Genomic DNA, 19,624 nt, shown 5'->3' with positions numbered 1-19,624 from the left:
TCGATTTCATGCGTTAGAACCAAATTTTCTGTAAAAAGAAAAAAAAACAAAAAAAAAAAAAAACGTTTCTGTAAATTTTGGTTCCAAATTTGGCACCGAAAAACGCTTTGGATAACCAGTCTAGAATTTGGGCGCAATTTTCGATTGGAGTGTCTTTGAAATTGTAAAATATAAAATATCCCAGGATTTTAAGATGACCACTGAACCAGAAATATCACTGGTTATATGGGTGAATGATCGTCCCATTCAGGGAGGCATAATCTGTATGGCTGATGTACGCTCGCCACGAAAAGAAATGAAGGAATATCGCACGGGAGAGAAAGTGATGGCGGTTTGTCGTGGATTCAAGGGATACCATGAGTGTATTATTGCGAAAATAGCAGGTAAGTCATTACTTAGTCCAATTGTAGCAAAATTATTTGCACGGCCGCCAAGTACCTTAGCTGCGAAAGACTTCGCTTGACGTAAATTTACGGAAAGCTATTACGAAATATATCCTATGGAACAATTTCTTTTTTTTCATGCTGTTTGAAGACTGATAAATTAAACGTCAAACTTGTAAGGATATTGAAAGGTATGTGTTATGTTTTAAGCTTTGTTTACATAATTGGCAACATTTTTTACTTATCCTAATGCACAATGACCAGTCATCTCGTGTCTGTCGTTCAAAAAAGTTGGTACGTGCCGGCCTTGCGAATATACATTTCCAAATTGTAAATTTCACTTTAAATTTTATTGACCCTTGATATTATTAATGATCTGACTGGTATTTGTATTTTTTACATTTTCGTTATTATTTTCCAGACAGTGTGCTATTTGTAGCAGTAAGTTATATTTGTTTTAATTAATTTTAGACTGTGACTCGGAAATATACCGGTAGATCTCTTTTCCAATTAATCTTCAATTCAGATTATGGCTTGTTTCTGTCTATCCAATTTATATTCAGCCATTTCAGTAATATTTAATAGTAACTTATTGTATAATTAATAAGAATGTACAGTTGTAAACTGTTGGAAATGATTATCATTTTTCCTCACCAAAAATACTTGTTTAGTTTGTGTCCTTTAATTTCAGAAAAAAAGTGGCAAGGCACAGTTATGTAAACAACTTGATGGCGACAGCTTCATTGAAATTCTTAGATCTTTTAATTTGAATTAAGCAAGCGAGAGGTAATACCACATTTGTTTCAAATTCAAATGTCTAGAACATTAGCTGTAACCTGGAGTTGTGTATGTAGATAAGTAAATATATCAGAAACTTAGTGCATATGAATCATCATGGTGAAAATTTGGATTAAATTTTTTTTCACACCCAGCATGAGGCAGAAATATGTCAAATTTTGGATTTTAACAAAGCTGCTAAATAAATATTCAGAATGCTGTACAGCTCTGGTGAATATATTGGGAAGACACTAACTGGGGCAAGAGCCAATAATAAGTACACACAAGGCCACCTCTCCAAGAACAGTCCAGAATTCAAATAATTTATGGTATATTTTAAATTATTAACCATGCGTTTTAAACTTTGTTAACCTATGACAAAATATATGCCAAATTGTAACAAAATTTTTGTATGAACTAAGGCTGGAACATTATTATGAAATATAAACGTATACACAACTACTACTTGAAACATTATAGTGTAGACAGGCAATATTCAAATGGACAATGTAAATCTACTTTCAGTTTAAATGGTATAATCACAACTGCATGTATATGGTAGCCAGTTTGTGTGTGCGTGATTCAGATGTTTAGTAATGTAGCTTTAACAAATGTTTAGTCACATCGCTACAATGTCTGCAGTGTGGCAATTTATAGTGATGTCTAGCACTGGGATATCATGCCACAGACATGTAGCATAATGTCTCCCACCCATTCACATTATCTTGACACCAGGTTGACCAGTCCTAACACTAACCTGTTAACCGTTTACCTTATAGAGCATAATTACAAAGTGCAGCATGCTATAAATAGAGCACCTGTTACCTATTCGACTCCATACGCATAGGCCTGCCTGTTAACTGTTAAGCAATGTAGTGTATTTTATGTTAAACAGCAATTGTAACCATTTTACATTTTTGGTACACATCTATTATGTGTGGAAAAATTTAAGATTAAAAGTCTGATTGTTATAGCTGCGTAATTATTTTTCACAGAAGAATTTTTTACGTGCTTTCAAATCTTGAGAGGACTCATTCACCGTCATGTCAGTGAGGCCGCGTGACCAATCGTAGCTGCCATTTCTCATACTTCAAATTTACAATTTGTCGTCTGCATCTACATCACTAAGTCATCTGAATTTGATAATTTATGAAAACTAATTGCTGCCTGCATCAATATCAGAGCCTTTACCTAAGTTATTGAATCTTTCGTAGTTCTGATTCTAATCGTGAAAACTTCGTAAGTACTGAATGAAATCCGCGACCTCCATTTTGGAGAGTGGAGATTATGACCCAGTTACTTTAAATAGCAGATATCGACCAGGGCATAAACAGTGACCACATGATCTGATGTAATTGTCATTCACAGAAATGAATGTAGTATCTAAATGGGGGTTTTCCCCGAAGGTGGCACTATGAAAACCGGCTTAAAATGGCTGATGTTTACAGTAGGCGTCAAAAGGCGCTTCCATGTGAATGGAGTAGAGGCGTCAAAAGATGCTTGCATGAGGTAAAGAGTTAATGCTGAGAACTAGGCGAGGCAGCTAATAGTACCATTTTTTTAATAAGTCTTTGGTATGACTCGGTTAAGGGTTAAAACCTGTGACCTCTCACACCCGTAGCAGGCGCTCTAACCACTTAGACTTAGGCCACAGGAGCAGTTAGCTAGCCAGTTTAATTTGTGATGGAAACCACAGGTTTTTAAGCCTATCAAGTTAGTCATCAAGCCAAGTGCCTCATTACAATTACCAACCTCAGGGATTGTAAAAGTACTGTAATTGCATGAAATGTTTCAGGCATAACTCTCATTCTCTCACTCCCCTCTCTCTCTGTGCCTCTGTCTCTGTCTGTCTGTCTCTCTCTCTCTCTCTCTCTCTCTATATATATATATATATTTTTTTTTTGGGGGGGGGGATTGAAATAAATTTGAAATCTTGCTTGATTCGATTCATTAATATACAATGATTTGTATTTCAGAAATCATGAAGGAGAAGTATAACATTGGGGAGGTGATGGTGAGACAGAAGCTTTGCGATTTGGTTAAACCATCAAGAGTACCATCACTTCCACAGATTCCAGTGGTGACAACAGAAAAATAAGAAATGTGGTGAACGAACTATGAAACAACACGTGTAAAAAGAAATATTTTAAATTTTTTTAATTAAAATTGAGATAGAAATTAACGTGAATTTCTGTTATTTTGTTGTTAAGATTGCTTCAGAATAAATTCAAACTATAACTAGAGTAAGAGAACATATTTTTAGAAACTCGGATGATGTTAAGGAGCCAGTAATCTGGATTTTATGACACCAGTAGAAGTGTAGCGACATTTATGACAACTTAAGCCATGTTGTCTACTGAATACTAGTGCACAACCTATTAAGCTACCAGTGACATTATAGTTTTTAATTTTTGTTTCCTTGTTTAAAAGTTACTAAACATCACAGTCAATACAATGAGTTGGTTGGGGTAATTTGGATCATGTTCTTCTTGAAATTATCATCAAATAAAAGTTGCATCACTGTTAAAAAATCTCGTTTTCATAAAATATTTCAATAATTTTCAGCTAAAATTTAGTGTTGTCCAGGGTTTTCCAGCCTACCCTGGATAAAGACTGGAATATTAGTCCAAATGCTCCAGCATTTTCCATGCTAGAATTGTCCAGGGTTTTCCATCGTTTTCCATGCTAGAATTGTCCAGGGTTTTCCAGCCTACCATGGACATAGGCTGGAATATTAGTCCAAATACTCCAGCGTTTTCCATGCTAGAATTTTCCAGCGTTTTCCATGCTAGAATTGTCCAGGGTTTTCCAGCCTACCCTGGACAGAGGCTGGAATATTAGTCCAAATACTCCAGCGTTTTCCATGCTAGAATTTTCCAGCGTTTTCCATGCTAGAATTGTCCAGGGTTTTCCAGCCTACCCTGGACAGAGGCTGGAATATTAGTCCAAATACTCCAGCGTTTTCCATGCTAGAATTTTCCAGCGTTTTCCATGCTAGAATTGTCCAGGGTTTTCCAGCCTACCCTGGACATAGCCTGGAATAATAGTCCAAATACTCCAGCGTTTTCCATGCTAGAATTGTCCAGCGTTTTCCATGCAAGAATTGTTCAGGGTTTTCCAGCCTACCCTGGACAGAGGCTGGAATATTAGTCCAAATACTCCAGCGTTTTCCATGCTAGAATTTTCCAGCGTTTTCCAGCGTTTTTCATGGAATATGATGGACATTCTACAGCCGGGAACTGGGAATCCAATTCCCCATTTTTTTTAATAAGTCCTGGGAATACTCCAAAATTTCATATATCTGCCAGTCAGTTGACTTGGTATCACTGCAAATAAATTAATTGTATTGCATAAATTGACAGTTCACCCTCATAATGGTAATGGTCAAACAGTTTAAAATAAGAGGCCCAAGTGGACCTTATTTCATTCAATTGAGTAGTTGTCAACTGAGTAGTTGACATTTGTCAGCTTGTAAATGTAAATTCACACATATATTGACACTGTACAGGTGAATAAAACACACAGTGTTTCCCTTTACCCTCATTTGCGCTTCAGATACCCCCAAATTTTTAATCTATACCCCCAGTTTTGACACCAAGGTGATTTTTGACTCTGTCTTGCACCCCTAGGGGATACACTGAACAGATGTACAACATAGCTGCTACATGCCCAACCAATAATGCACATACATTTAGGGACTGACCAATTCATTATCAGGAGGGGGTCTCTAAGGTTTTCTTAATGGATCAAGGGTAATTTTTTTTCACCTCAAGATATTTCATTTTTGAACTAAAATATTGGATGTAAGTTTGTTTGTAAAAATCTGAGCAAATTTGTTTCCAGCTATTGAAGAGCCAGAACTTAATTCTTTAAAAAAATATCCCAGCCCCCACCACACACCACCAAATTACAGGGTTGGTTCCTTACTTGGCTTTATAAATGGGGAGATAATCAGTGCAATCAGCATACATTCCTAGGTTGGTCTTTATGACCTTGGGCCCCAGCAACAAACTCTTAACTTGTGAACTTTTAGATGCCCACTCAAGAGAAATTGCATTGGCTTTGTGGCTAATGCAATATATTCATGTCCATAAAGTTAAGTGAAAGTTTGATTCCCACCATCTGGTCAGCAAAACAAAACATTTAAAACTTATGACAAATTTGAAAACTACTACAATTGCAAAAGAAATTTAAACAGCTCATGGATATAGTTACATACCAAATTTCATTTGTCTGTTTGAAATGGTTTCTGCTTGATCATGCTAACAAGACAGTCAAGAAAAGTTGAACAAGTTGAAAAATGTGTGAAAAAAAAACTTAAATTAAAATTCACTGAAATGGTCTAAACATCTAATCAGGTCATCTTCAAGTGATTAAAAACATGTGCAAAATTTAACTGGACTGCCTCAAGTGGTTTTTTCTTAATCATGTTAGTTTTCTATAAACAATTTCAAATTTCTACTAAATGTTTGTTTATCATATGATTTGCAGGTTTTTAAATATTTTGAGAAAAATAAATAAATATAAGTAAGGTGTCATACTGACCCTAAGGCACCATCCATGGACACAACTCAGGAAACAAACACAAAATAAGGAGAAAGCATAATCTGGGATCATATGTAGTGAACTAACTAAAACGTTATAACAAACATAAACTTTCAATACCAACCATCAACTGGGGGAGGGGGGCAGGGATTATTCTTTTGAGCCAGGTTACTTTTCCTTTCTTTTACAGTTACATGAAGATAATTTTCTTTTTCAGCAAATATAATGGGTTTAACAGGTTTTTCTAAAATATACTTGAGCAAAGCTATTTTTTAAAACATTTTGAGGGTGGGATTTGTTTTGAAAATTCTCAGCCCAGCAACCCAACCATTCCTCCAAAGATTAAATGGTCAGTCCCTAACCCAAATTTGTACTATATACTAAAACCATAGACTTTATCTGGCTGTAGGTGAAGTCAAATCCAAAAGGTCAGTATGTTATACTGTTATGTTCTAAATATCAAAATGGTTTGGCAATGGAAATGTTAGAAGGTCAGGTGGCATGCCATATTCTCAAAGTAGTGAACAAGCGAATTGCAAATAAAATGCTATTATTTACCTGCTAATTCATGATGCCTTACTTGTTTATTTATTATTTATACCCAGCCAATCCTCTCTCCAGGAAATGCTGTCAATAATGTCAATTTTGCAATAAACATCCAATGGAAGATACCATGTTTACTGGCATATAAAATGAGATTTTTTTTATAAATGATATAATCATCAAAATGTGATATGGATGGATAAAATTTTACCCAAGACCGTTAACTATTACACTGAGAATTGGCAAGTAGGCAAACAGGAAACAGCATTCTACCACTGTGTTAAAACAAAGGGATTGGTTAGTACTTATATTATTATCCAAATTTACAGGCTAGAACCTCATTGCTTGGGATTGGTTTATGATCATCCAGTAAAATTATTTAATTTATTCACTAATTGGTCAGTCCATGCATTCCTGCCTTCTGCTCTTTCCATTGTTTGACATTTTGTTCTTATGCACCGATTCATGTCAAAATTTAAAGGAAAAGATAATTTTGTCCACCTCCTTCCTTTATTTTATCCTATACTGTCTTCATATTAAAATGTATTTATTGTAATAGGCTTGCAGATTTGATCTGCAGTAATGTATCATAAATGTATACTTGTTGGTACAGTGAGGTTTAAGCCAATTTTGATTCATCTTTCATATTTTATATTAGTTTCTACAGATTACTGACCTGGCAATGAAATGAATATACTTATATCTGACTTTGATTTAGTATATATGTTATCATTTCCTTATAAGAACAGACTTTAATATTGATTTTGTTTCCAATACTAACACTAATGGCTACATGTGATATAAACGGACAACCTTACACATATGATCAATGCTTCAACAAGAGTATCAGTCTTTACTTCTACCCTGATCCCCCCAATCAACTGCATTTAAACTAGCAACCCCAACCACCTCTATGAGATAAACATACTGTACCCTCTTTCTTTATTAGTGATCACTATTGCATTTGTGCAACTCATTTAAAAAAATCCATGCATTACTGATGCATCCAAAAAATTTGTTCAAAATGAATTCCTCTCTCAACTATCTCCAAATTAGCTCATTAACATTCTCTAATACAGACCAGAATTACGATTTGTCTATCTGGAACCCCCGTTTTTTTTACTATCCTAAGTAATCACATACAAAACAAAAGAATTAAACAATCAACACAACCAGAATGGAATACTAATGAATCACACAGGCAAAACGTAAATGAACCTACTATCATAAATGGAAAGAGTTTAAATAATATCACTTATGGCAGAACAAAGTCAAATGACTCACTGTAAAATGCAAGTGTTCCTTTTTCAAAGAAGAGATCACCTTGAACTATGATAACAGAGCCATCTGGAATCACATGCAAGAACTAACTTCAATGAAAACAATACTTCTAAGTCCATATGAAATTACATTTAATGGTAATAGTTATACTGATGAGCACAGTATTACAAACCAACTGGACCTCATTTTTACTAATTACCAAAATGCTTGACAGGTCAAATTTTACAGAGCCTAACATAAACAAACTTGCTGCCATTGTGAATGAATGGGTACCCAGTTATGTTAGTTTAAGTATCCCCTAATTAAAATAGCTGATACTATTGATATTATCAAGAAAATAGACACTACCAAATTAGCGGGTCTAGAAAGAATTTATCCAAAATTCTGAAAATGCTGCTTTTATCAATATTGGAGTCACTGAATGATGTTATTTAAACTGTAGTGCAACTTCTTGTATACTTCCAGAGTCACTGAAATTTCCAAAAGTATTCACAATTCATAAGGGAAATAGAAAGAATGGCACATCAACATACTGACCCATCTCTATTAGTAATTTTTAAAAAAAGTGATAGAAATCCATCAGCAAACATCTTTCTGGATATCCTAACAAGTACCAACTCCTCTGTAAATCACATTCAGGTTTCCGACAGAAACATTCATGTCAATCTGCACTGATATAACTTCTTATAAACCAGTGATCAAATCAGGCGAAGTTAATGGCACAATCTTCATTGACTTAAAAAAACATTGGATTGGTTGACCATTTAGTGTTCATTAAAAACTATCAGCCCACAAGTTTCTTTTTTTCAAACTCGGTTACTTAGTACATATTGTATCTCACTAACAGATCCCAGGTTGTTTGCGCCATTAAATATACTCCTGATTCAAGTCATACCACAAGTAGTGTTCCTCAAGAATCTATATTAGGGCCTCTTCTTTTTCTACTATTTATCAATGACTTAGCCTTGTATCAATGCACTCCAACACAGATCTTTCTGCTGAGAACTCTAAACTGCAGTCATGTTGCAACTCTCTTGACTCCATTGAAAATAAACTTTAAATTCACCTAAACAATACATCACTCTGGCATCAACAAAACAGAATGCATATTAATGCCTCTAAAATGAAATGTATGACAATCGGAACAAGACAGCATTATATAACAACATGAATTGACTTTTAACTCAATCTGACTTAGACGTGTCTAGTCTTAGAAATAAAAAACTTCTTGGTATCTACATTAATCAACATCTCAGCTGAAATGCACATATCGATCAACTATGCGCAATGGCAATCAAAAGAGAAACCCTCTTAAAATTACTTTTGAAATTTCTACCTCCCAAGTCATTTGAATGTTAATTTTCTGGATATACGCTATCACTGATAGACCACGGCTGTACCATATCAGGAAACACATCCAATTATATTCTATTCAGAATTTACAAACTCCTGGAAAGGGCTGCCCAAACAATTCTGAAACTTCCTACTCCCTCAAATGTATTGTTTTCATGTCTACAATAGCTACCTAAAAAAAAATGTATTATTTATTTTAAAGGAATCATGACATAAAAGTCTTTAAATGACCTTTTTCTAGGTTATATATCTAACATAACTTAACTAACATCATCTGATACTGAGCATAATGTCTGAAAAACAACTAGATTCTGTGGTTTGAAAACCATTTCAAAAGCTCTTTTACTGTATCAAAACTTATGTTTTTGAATACCTTACACCTGAGAATTCATAATTCAAATTCTCTTGCTTTGTTTACAACCTCATTAAAAAAATTCTTTATGGGCCAGCTGGAACCTCCCAGCAGAAATTTTTATCATGGTCCCCTTAAATAATATGTGCCTATTTTATTCATTGAGTGTATATATGACTTTTGACATGCAGAATTGTGTATACCGGTAGTACATTGTTCATATATGTATCTGTTGACCACCATAGTTAAACATATTAATTTACTTTAAATCTGTGCAAGTACATGTGTGAGTATACAAGAGTGTGTCTAATGGACTTTTTCATAAAAATGTATAACAACCTGTTACAAAAATTTAGGACCATATGGCAGACTGGTCTTTCATGACCAAATGTTCTATGCTTGTTATTATTGTTATTATTATTATTATTATCTGACTAAATTTGAATCTAACTGGAATTAATTCACCTGCTTGGTCAATTAATTTCATTCATAGTAAGGTGGAACAAATCTTATACCTTATTTATTTTATGTAATTGTCTAAATCTAAAATTCAGCCAAAGAATGCATAAGATAAGTTGTTTTTGGTTTGTCTTTGTTGTCGTTCTTAACATGCTTTCCTGAGTTGCCTTACTCTGTTATAACATATTCTGACTTGTTACAATCTCACTTTTGCATATACCGACATTTTAAGTTCAGGACTAATCATATTTAAGCACAATGTCATTATTAACACGTCAAATTGTTGTCCATAGCAAAAGAATTAAAATTACCAATTTTAGAAATATTTGCATATTACAAATGTTTTGAGTCTATAAAATTATATACCCATTTATTCTCTGAAGAGGAAATGCGGACACCTGAAGACAAGTGCTCTCCCCAATGCTTGAACTTTTGAGTATAATGAGTACAGCACATTTTTCCTTATTTACATTAATCAGATGTTTGCAGTTAATATGCTCCTCCTCTATTTTTGACTCTTGCAGACTTTGCTATCAAACACATTACTACTGTTACTACTGTTATTACTGCCTTTGTCAAAATGTACTTACAAACAATACTGTTCTTTATTGAGAGAATAAAAGCTGTTCTATCCCACCTCCACCCCATGCCAACTCACAAGCATCATTAACCATACATAATGCAGCAAAAAAAGAAGATAAAAGGTCCAACCCAACCATCAGTTTGAAAAAATGTATAAGAAATATTTATGATGCATTATTGATGGATACTACAACACACAAAATGATTTCACTCCTCCCCCTAACATGCATGACTAAACTACGCTGGGGGAAAATGAAAAGGTGCTGCTGGAGAAAATATTGTGGTTTTCATATACAAAATATATGAAATGGAGAAACACTCTTCTACTGGCTGCAGATTAGGGAAAAAGCATCATATCACTGGTGCAGGAGTTGTGGAGGTCGGTCATAACAAAAAAAGATCTATTGTGCAAAAAATATTTTAACTTTTCAAATAGAAAGAATAGCATGGTAGCTGATATTTAATGTTTGTGAAGTAATTAATTTAACAAGGAATCTTGGGTTTGAAGCCCAGCCAAGTCATACCAAAGACTTAAAAAAATGGTACTAACACAACTATAATACTTTTTCAGTCATATCGCTATGATGTCTGCAGTGTGGCAGTTTATAGTGATGTCTAGCACAGGGGCATCATGCCACAGACGTAGCATTATGTCCCACCCAGTCACATTATCCTGACACCAGGCCGACCAGCCCTAACACTAACCTCTTAATGCTGAGCGTCTAGCGAGGCTGCTGTTAGTACCATTTTTGTAAGTCTCTGGTATGACTTGGCCAGGCTTTGAACCCAAGACCTCCCGCTTCCGAGGCGGCTGCTCTAACCACTAGGTTACTGGAGCGGTCATGTATGTCTGCTATTCAATAATACCATGTTGATATTATTAAATAACACTACTGCTATTAATGTGTGTGTGTGATTTGGATTTTTAATGTAGCTTTAACAATTTTTCAGTCATATCACTATGATATCCACAGTGTGGCAGTTTATAGTGATGCCTAGCACTGGGACATCATGTCACAGACATGTAGCATGATGTCCCACCCAGTCACATTATCCTGAAACCAGGCTGACCAGTCCTAACACTAACCTCTTAATGCTGAGGGCCAAGTGAGGCAGCTGTTATTACCATTTTTGTAAGTCTTTTGTATGTCTCGGCCAGGGATGGAACCCACGACCTCCCACATCCAAGGCGGACACTCTAACCACTAGGCCACTGGAGCGGTACTGCTATTAATAACAATAATCAGTATTATTTATTATTGTTATTATTATCACTATTATTAAATATTTAGCATATTTTGTTGTCTCATTAGTTTTGATAATTTAAAGATTCATTCTGGCTATCTAGAATTTCCCACATGACATATCTCTCTCTCTCTTCTGTCGTGACGGCCAGACTTAACCACAGCTCCAATCAGAAGCAATGGTCAGTTCCAAGTGATATAGTCTTCATAAGAAGGCTTCAGGGCATTATACTTGCTTTGGGGTGATCCTGCTTTTCACACATACATCAGCAATTTTTTATATAAAAATGTCATTAATTGATGTATACATAGGTGCTCTGTTCTGACTAAGAAAAAGCTAATGTTCTGAAGGATTTAATGCAATGGATCAAAAGAAGAGGGATTTTACTTCTCGCCCTCCTCCTAGTAGAAAAAACAAGCTGACTGAACCTCTTTTTGGAGCAGTTTCCAAAACTTCTGGACTATGGAAATTTGATAGGTGCGACCTTATTATTCTTGGAGATTTCAACTTTCACTTTGGCTGTCTCGGAAACCCAAACACATAAAAACTCCTAGATTCCATTAATGTTTTCAACCTCAAACAGTCAGTTAACCAACCCACCTATTAAACATGGTCACATTTTAGACTGGATACTTCACAGACCTGATGATAACATTCTATGGTCCTCCCTGGTATCCCATGAACTTGCATCAGATCACCTCTGCATTATATGCCATCTTCATGTATCCATCCCTAACCCTCCACCTTTATCTGCTACTAAGAGAAACCTCTGTATGATAAATAGAACCAAACTAATGCATGACATCCAAGAAAACCTAACAACTTGCTTACCTCCTACAGCAGAACAACTAGATAACTGCCTGCATTCATTGCTCGAAAAACATGCCCCAGCTACCAAGTGCAGAGTATCCATTCAGAAGTGTTCTCCATAGTATAGCAGTGTTAGGGACCAGCTTCACACTGCTAAAAGAGACCGCCGTAAAGCTGAAAGGCTTTGGCTGTCCACTAGACTCACTATTCATAAGCAAATCTATGAAGCCACCAAGAAGAATGTCACAAATATAGTCCATGCAGCGAAATCAGCCCACTACACTACAAGATCATGGAAAGTTCCAGCTGCAAAGAGCTCTTTGAGATTACTAACAAGCTAATGTCAAGGAACAAATCTACACCGCTTCCAACTACCTCCTCTCCAGTCAACCTTCTGGACATATTTGCAAATTTCTTCCGTGACAAAGTACAAACCATTAGAGATAAGCTTGACACCATAATTTCAACTGACTCATCGTCACCATACAGTTGGGATACAGAATCTGAGCAGCAACCATTAGCAGCATTTAAACCTGTCTTTATGGATTTCATCCATACAATCCTGATGAAGAGTGCACCAAAGTCATGTGAACTTGATCCAATTCCAATATCACTGCTGCTTGAGTATTTAGATCCAGTATTGCCTTCACTAATTAATACCTCTCTCTCATCTGGGGATTTCCATCTTTTTTCAAAACTGCCATTGTAAAGCCAGCTGCTAAAGAAACCAACACTTGACCATAATGATTTAAAGAACTACTGCCCAGTTTCTAATCTCCCATTCATATAAAAAATCTTAGAAATGGTTGTTCTATCCCACCTTGCATCTCATCTGAATTCAAACAGTTTATTTAGCAATGTACAATCTGCATATCGCCCTTGCCACATTACTGAAACTACTCTTCTAAAAGTAGTTAATGACATTCTCTCTGCTTTGGATAGCGGAAAGATTACAGTCCTACCCTCCTTGATCTGTCTGCAGCATTTAACACAACAGACCATGATATATTACTTCACCGTCTCCAGCATGTATTTGGCATTCATGATACAGCCTTACTGTGGTTCAAGTCCTACTTTGTCAACAGGACACAAATTGTATCTGCAAATGGAATACACTCCAGCCCAGTTAATCTAAGTTGTGGTGTTCCACAGGGGTTTGTTCTTGGACCTGTTCTCTTTATTCTATACACTCAGCCACTTTCAAGTGTCATAGATCATCATCCAGTGTCTCACCAATTGTACGCTGATGACACCCAAATATACAAATCTAGCCACCCAAATGAAGTTGATGCTACCATCCAAGGTGTAGAGAGGTACATATCTGATGTGAAATCATGGATGACAAGTAACAAGCTGCAGATGAATGATGATAAAACTGAGGCCATTCTGATTACAACACAGACTTTCTCATTCATATCCTTTACCTCAAACAATAAATATCAGCAACACCAACATTAAATTTACACAATCAGTACAAAACCTAGGTGTTACTCTGGACAGTACTCTCACATTGCACCAACATGTCATGAATATATGCAAGGCTGCATATCTTGAGCTGAGATGCATCAGCTCAATTTGCAAATACCTTTCAGTTGATGCCACTAAATCAATTGTGTGTTCATTAGTACTTTCAAGACTGGACTATTGTAACTCAATTCTGTCTGATTCATCTCAATATCTACTCCAAACAGTTCAAAACACAGCTGCTTAGATCATACTTAGAGTACCCTGATCAGAGCACACCTCCCCGCTGCTCTGTACCATAAACTGGCTATACATTTGATCCAGAATCAAACACAAAATTTGTTCTCTGTGCTACGTTTCACTGACGGACTCTAGTCGAACATACCTATCCGCCCTCACCCATGTGTACACACCAGCAAGTTATGTACGCTCCTCTTCTGACAATCGTATACTCATTATTCCCACTATGAAAACAAAGTCATATAGACAGCGTTCTTTTGCATACCAGGGCCCAGCAATGTGGAATGAATTGCCCACTGAACTTCGACACAAAGACACAGTGATCACATTCAAGAGTGCTCTGAAAACTCGACACTTAGTTCGACTGCAAGAACAAATTTAAAGTCATAATAATGTTTCCTACCTTAAATATTCTCAGCATGTTTTTTCTGTGTTTTCTTATTTCATGGTGTTTGTGTTTGTAATCATATAATTATATATGTTTTTTTTATCTTATATGTGTTGTCTAATGTTGTAAGGCGCTTAGAGTTCTAAAGATTAGGCGCTATACAAAGTCCTCATTATTATTATTATTATTAATTATTATTATTATTATTATTATTATTATTATTATTATCTGCATACAACGGTCCGTCGAAATAAATTTATTAATTACTAGCGTCAGAGTCAGAAATGATCGAAGGGTGAAACTTCAGCATGGAATAAGGCTCGATAATGCTAACTGTTTTGTCATGATATTACATCAAATAAAAATCTCAGATATGCATCGGCATGTATTATGCATTACATTACTTCGGTAAAGTCGCAAGGTTCAACAGTGCAGGTAAACAACTGAACAGTATATTAGCGATGATCAGGAGTGTAGCTGCCAACAAGGCAGCTGCCTACACAAAATTTTGACGATTATTTTTCAATGGTTTAAGTTTCACTCACGAAACCGATATGAAATCTATATTTATATAATACAATACATACGGAAAAGAGGATTCATTAGAAGCAAAAACACGAACAAAGTAGTAGCAAACTCGATTTTATTGAGTCTGTTCATAAGAATTTGATGTTTTCTCTTTATTTTTACAGTATTAAAACAGTACCAAGGTTCAGAAAGTCTCTACAAGATGCATGAAATGCTATCTCAGAGCCTGTAGATTGTTAACAATATTGCCCCGTACCCACACACACCCCGCTCCTCTAGCAGTTCGAGGCTTCGCCGTTCAACATGCCTAATCATCAATCATATACTAGATACGTCCCTGAGGATAATTATAACAGTAAACAAGAACCCATGAATAATGAATAAACCATCTACAGTCGGTTTAAAGATGCATACTAATGAACGACTTTGTCTATTTGTTACTGTAGGTAAATCGGGTAAAATTAGGATTTTATTAAATGAAAATGCAGGTTATATATATATATATATATATATATATATATATATATATATATATATATATATATATATATAAGAATTAACGTTCAGCGGTTCAGCGTATTATTTAAGAAAACTATATATATATATATATATATATATATATATATATATATATATATATATATATATGTATACACATACATACATACATACATACATACATACATACATATGTTTAGTATGTGTATAAGCGTTCGAATCCCAGTGAGGGCACTCTTTTATTAATTTATTTCAAATCGAATTTTGAAGTATTGATATGCAATTTGTTCTAACGTTTTCTAGTTTATAATGTATTTTTGAAATTATTTTTGGGAAATGCATATTATTTTATTTTCATAAACATTCTGCATTTTAAATTACAAAATAATATTCAAGCGATACGACAAAAAAGGCGTGGCGATGTAACTCTTGTTAGACCTAATAGGCCGTGTATGTTTCTGAAGTGACCGCGCCTTCGCTTGCGGTTTACATATACGTGCATTTAAGACATTTTGATACGATCTTAAAATTGCACACCGGTACTCTTAAAATCGATAATGCTAACTGCTTTGTCATGATATTACATCAAATAAAAATCTCAGATATGCATCGGCATGTATTATGCATTACATATTTTTTTTTAAAATCATATCGATTGGGAATAGAACCATTGACCCTTTCTTGATAGACAAGATTTTAAAAAGCTTACAATGGCATGCATTTTAATGCGAATCATTTCAACTGTTATCAATATACATGGGTATAACTTAGTACTAATATTAGTACCCTTACTCGTTCCTCGTTCCTCAAGTTGAGGCTACGACATCGTAGCTAGGGTATAACTTATCTCCCTATAAATACACCAATGTTTATAACGGTTATCATGTAACTATCGGCCGAAAATACAGAGAAGCAGAGATCAATTGACAATGTTTACGTTTAGACCAAATGTAAACAATATATATATTTAAATTTTAAAAATACATTTCTTAATTTTATTACAAGAAAAACGTAAAACCCGCGGCCGTAAAATATCGCTAATTTAGCACGATTTACCCGTATTAAAAGATTTCCAACATGGCTTCCTTCACTTGGAATTAAATTATATTGTGCTTGGGTAGCGAACATTCCATTATTCTTTTAAATTCTGACGAATACAATTGAATAGTTGGGAGCAATCAAGTTTCCAAAAAGCAAGCAAAATCTCGTAAGTTTTTACTACATTTAAACTAGTATTATGTGTTATTGGTTCAAAATCCCTCAAGATGTAAGGGTTATATGGAGCGGAAACCAAATATATAGTCTACTGGACCTTTGATCACAAAATATCACATTTAGCATGAACCGACAAGACTGGAATCAGCTCTCTGAGCATAATCTCAATATTGTGCAAATTTGTCCCATCTACTACAGTCAACTGGGATAATTACTGGAGCAGAAGATGTGTTTGTGGAGAAAGACCTGGAAGGTGCCATCACTAACAGGTGTATGTGGAGTTCCAAAAAACAGCACTTTTCAGGGCTAACCAAAAACTCTAGAAAAGAAACACTATTCAATTTGCCAATGTGAGAATGTAGAAAAGTGTTTATATATACACTCCCTCCTTTCCTGGTGTAATTGTGTGTGTGTGTGCGTGTGTTTATGTGTTTGTAAGCGCTCACGTACGTTTGTGTGGATGATAGATTATTGGGTTTTGTAAGCGCTGAAGTACGTTTGTGTAGATAGTAGAGAGTATGTTTTTTTAAACCTTCACGTGTATGGATAGTATATTATGGTTATCTTTCTGCTTTTCCGTGTGTGGATAGTAGATTGTGATTATGTTTTTAGCTTCTATCGTGTGTGGATGGTAGATTTTGGGGTTTGATTTGGCATCTCTGCGTGTGTGGGTAGTAAATGGTGGGTTTGTTTCTGCTTCTTGACGTGTGTAAATGGTAAATTTTGGGTTTGATTTGGCTTCTTCTCGTGTGTGGATAGTAGATTGTGGTTATGTTTTGGCTTCTCAGCGTGTGTGGATAGTATATTATGGTTATGTCTCTACTTCTCCGTGTGTGGATAGTAGATTGTGGTTATGTTTTTAGCTTCTCCCGTGTGTGGATGGTAGATTTTGGGGTTTGATTTGGCATCTCTGCGTGTGTGGGTAGTAAATGGTGGGTTTGTTTCTGCTTCTTGGCGTGTGTGGATGGTAGATTGTATGGTTTGATTTGACATCTCTGCGTGTGTGGATAGTAAATGGTGGGTTTGTTTCTGCTTCTTGACGTGTGTGAATGGTAAATTTTGGGTTTGATTTGCCTTCTTCTCGTGTGTGGATAGTAGACTGTGGTTATGTTTTGGCTTGTCAGCGTGTGGATAGTATATTATGGTTATGTTTCTGTTTCTCCGTGTGTGGATAGTAGATTATTGGGGTTTGTAAGCGCTCACGTAGGTTTGTGTGGATAGTAGAGTGTATGGTTGTTTAACTTTCCTTTTGTGTTAATAGTATAATTCGGTTTTGTTTTTGCTTCCCGGTGTGTGTGAATAGTATAGTTAGGGTTTAATTTGGCTTCTTCCCGTGTGTGGATAGTATAGTTTGGGTTTGATTTGACTTCTCCGCGTGTGTGGAAAGAAGATTTTGTGTTGAATTTGGTATCTGTGTGTGTGTGGATAGTAAATGGTGTGTTTGTTTCTGCTTCTTGACGTGTGTGAATGGTAAATTTTGGGTTTGATTTGGCTTCTCAGCGTGTGTGGACAGCATATTATGGTTTTGTTTCTGCCTTTCAGCGTGTGTGCATGGTAGATTGTGGTTATGTTGTTGCTTCTCCCGTGTCAGGATGGTAAATTTTGGGGTTTGATTTGGCATCTCTGCGTGTGTGGATAGTAAATGGTGGGTTTGTTTCTGCTTCTTGGCGTGTGTGGATGGTAGATTTTGGGGTTTGATTTGGCATCTCTGCATGTGTGGATAGTATAAAATGTGGTTAGTTTTTTGTCTCATTACCTTTGTGTGAATAGTAGATAATATGAGAAGACAAAAGTAGGGGATGTTTTCCTTTACGTCCGTGCTTTAGATATAAATGTAAAAAGGGCCGGTCATTCGCGCCATTCTACGGATAAGCGAAAAGAAGATGGTAGCAGTATCTGACTTGTTTAACCAGTTGAAGGAGAGTTGGTATTGGATGATAGATCCGGAGTATGTAGTGGAAAGACTTGAAAGAGAATGGAAGTTCCCAGGCAGCTTGGACTTTGCAAACAATCTGAAAATAGCCAGGGAGAACACTGAAGGGATGATAGAAGAAGAGGTAAAGAAGTTGAGAGGTTTCATCTCGCCTGAATATGTAAGAGTCGGAACATTGAAGCAGTCTCGTGAAATTGTTATCAAAGTCAGGTGGGGTTTTTTTTGGATGATATCTTCAATTTGACAGAGTGGGCTTTTGTCAAAAGGGGACTAGACCAAGTCCATAAAGCAGAAGAAATTATGAAAAGGGTCTTGGAAGAAGAAGTCAAGAACGTTAAGGACACATGGGCAAAAGATAGGAAAGAACAAGAGAGCAGAAAGAAAAAAGAAGCATTTGAGAGAATGAACAAAAACTGAATGAATGTCCAGAAGAAATGCAGAGCGATTGGTTATCCAGACTCGATTCCTGAGTCGGAACACAAGAAGAAAGGAATATTGGGAAAATTTAGGAGATGGATAAAGAAATGGAGAAAGTAGAAGAAGAAAAAGCAGAAGAACCGAATGACTTTCATGCCTAACCCTCCCACAAAAAATTATTTTTTAAATGTGGTATCAGTGTTTATAATCCACGATATATTCCCATGTTTATTTCCCCTTGACGCTAGGCAGGCCCATGATATATTCCTATGTTAATTTTCCCTTGACGCTATACAGGCCCAGGTTGTACTTCAAAGTACTTGTCGCTATATCGTCCCACGGGACCTTGTAATGGTAATTCCCATTGTCGCTATAACTCTTGTCGCCATATCGTCCCAGGGTGGTTTGTAATGCTAATTCCCATTATCTCCCTATCGTCCCACTATACTACTCTGATGTCCTTCTTTAAATGTTGGTCTACATCTGAAAGTGCTCTACAGGCGTAGGCAATAATCTTTCCATTATTAGTTAATGATGTGCCTAGACCGACAGGAATTGCATGTACAAGTAATTGCATTTCCTTATTAGGATCGAATTACTCTATTATGTTT

At 35.8% G+C, this 19,624-nt stretch overlaps 1 protein-coding gene across 1 annotated transcript; it reads left to right on the top strand.

The window, feature by feature from the left end:
- Positions 1-193: 193 nt before the first annotated feature.
- Positions 194-3,792, top strand: LOC149776933 (uncharacterized). The gene is made up of 2 exons (XM_089941655.1): positions 194-383; positions 3,137-3,792. Exons 1-2 carry the CDS (start codon positions 194-196, stop codon positions 3,256-3,258), a joined length of 312 nt encoding a protein of 103 aa, XP_089797781.1. The 3' UTR covers positions 3,259-3,792.
- Positions 3,793-19,624: the final 15,832 nt, after the last annotated feature.

This window comes from Sinohyriopsis cumingii, chromosome 18 (genome assembly GCF_028554795.1).
Source record: "Sinohyriopsis cumingii isolate HCF-2022 chromosome 18, ASM2855479v2, whole genome shotgun sequence".
Classification (NCBI taxonomy): domain Eukaryota; kingdom Metazoa; phylum Mollusca; class Bivalvia; order Unionida; family Unionidae; genus Sinohyriopsis; species Sinohyriopsis cumingii.
This window is presented reverse-complemented; position numbering and strand designations above follow the sequence as displayed.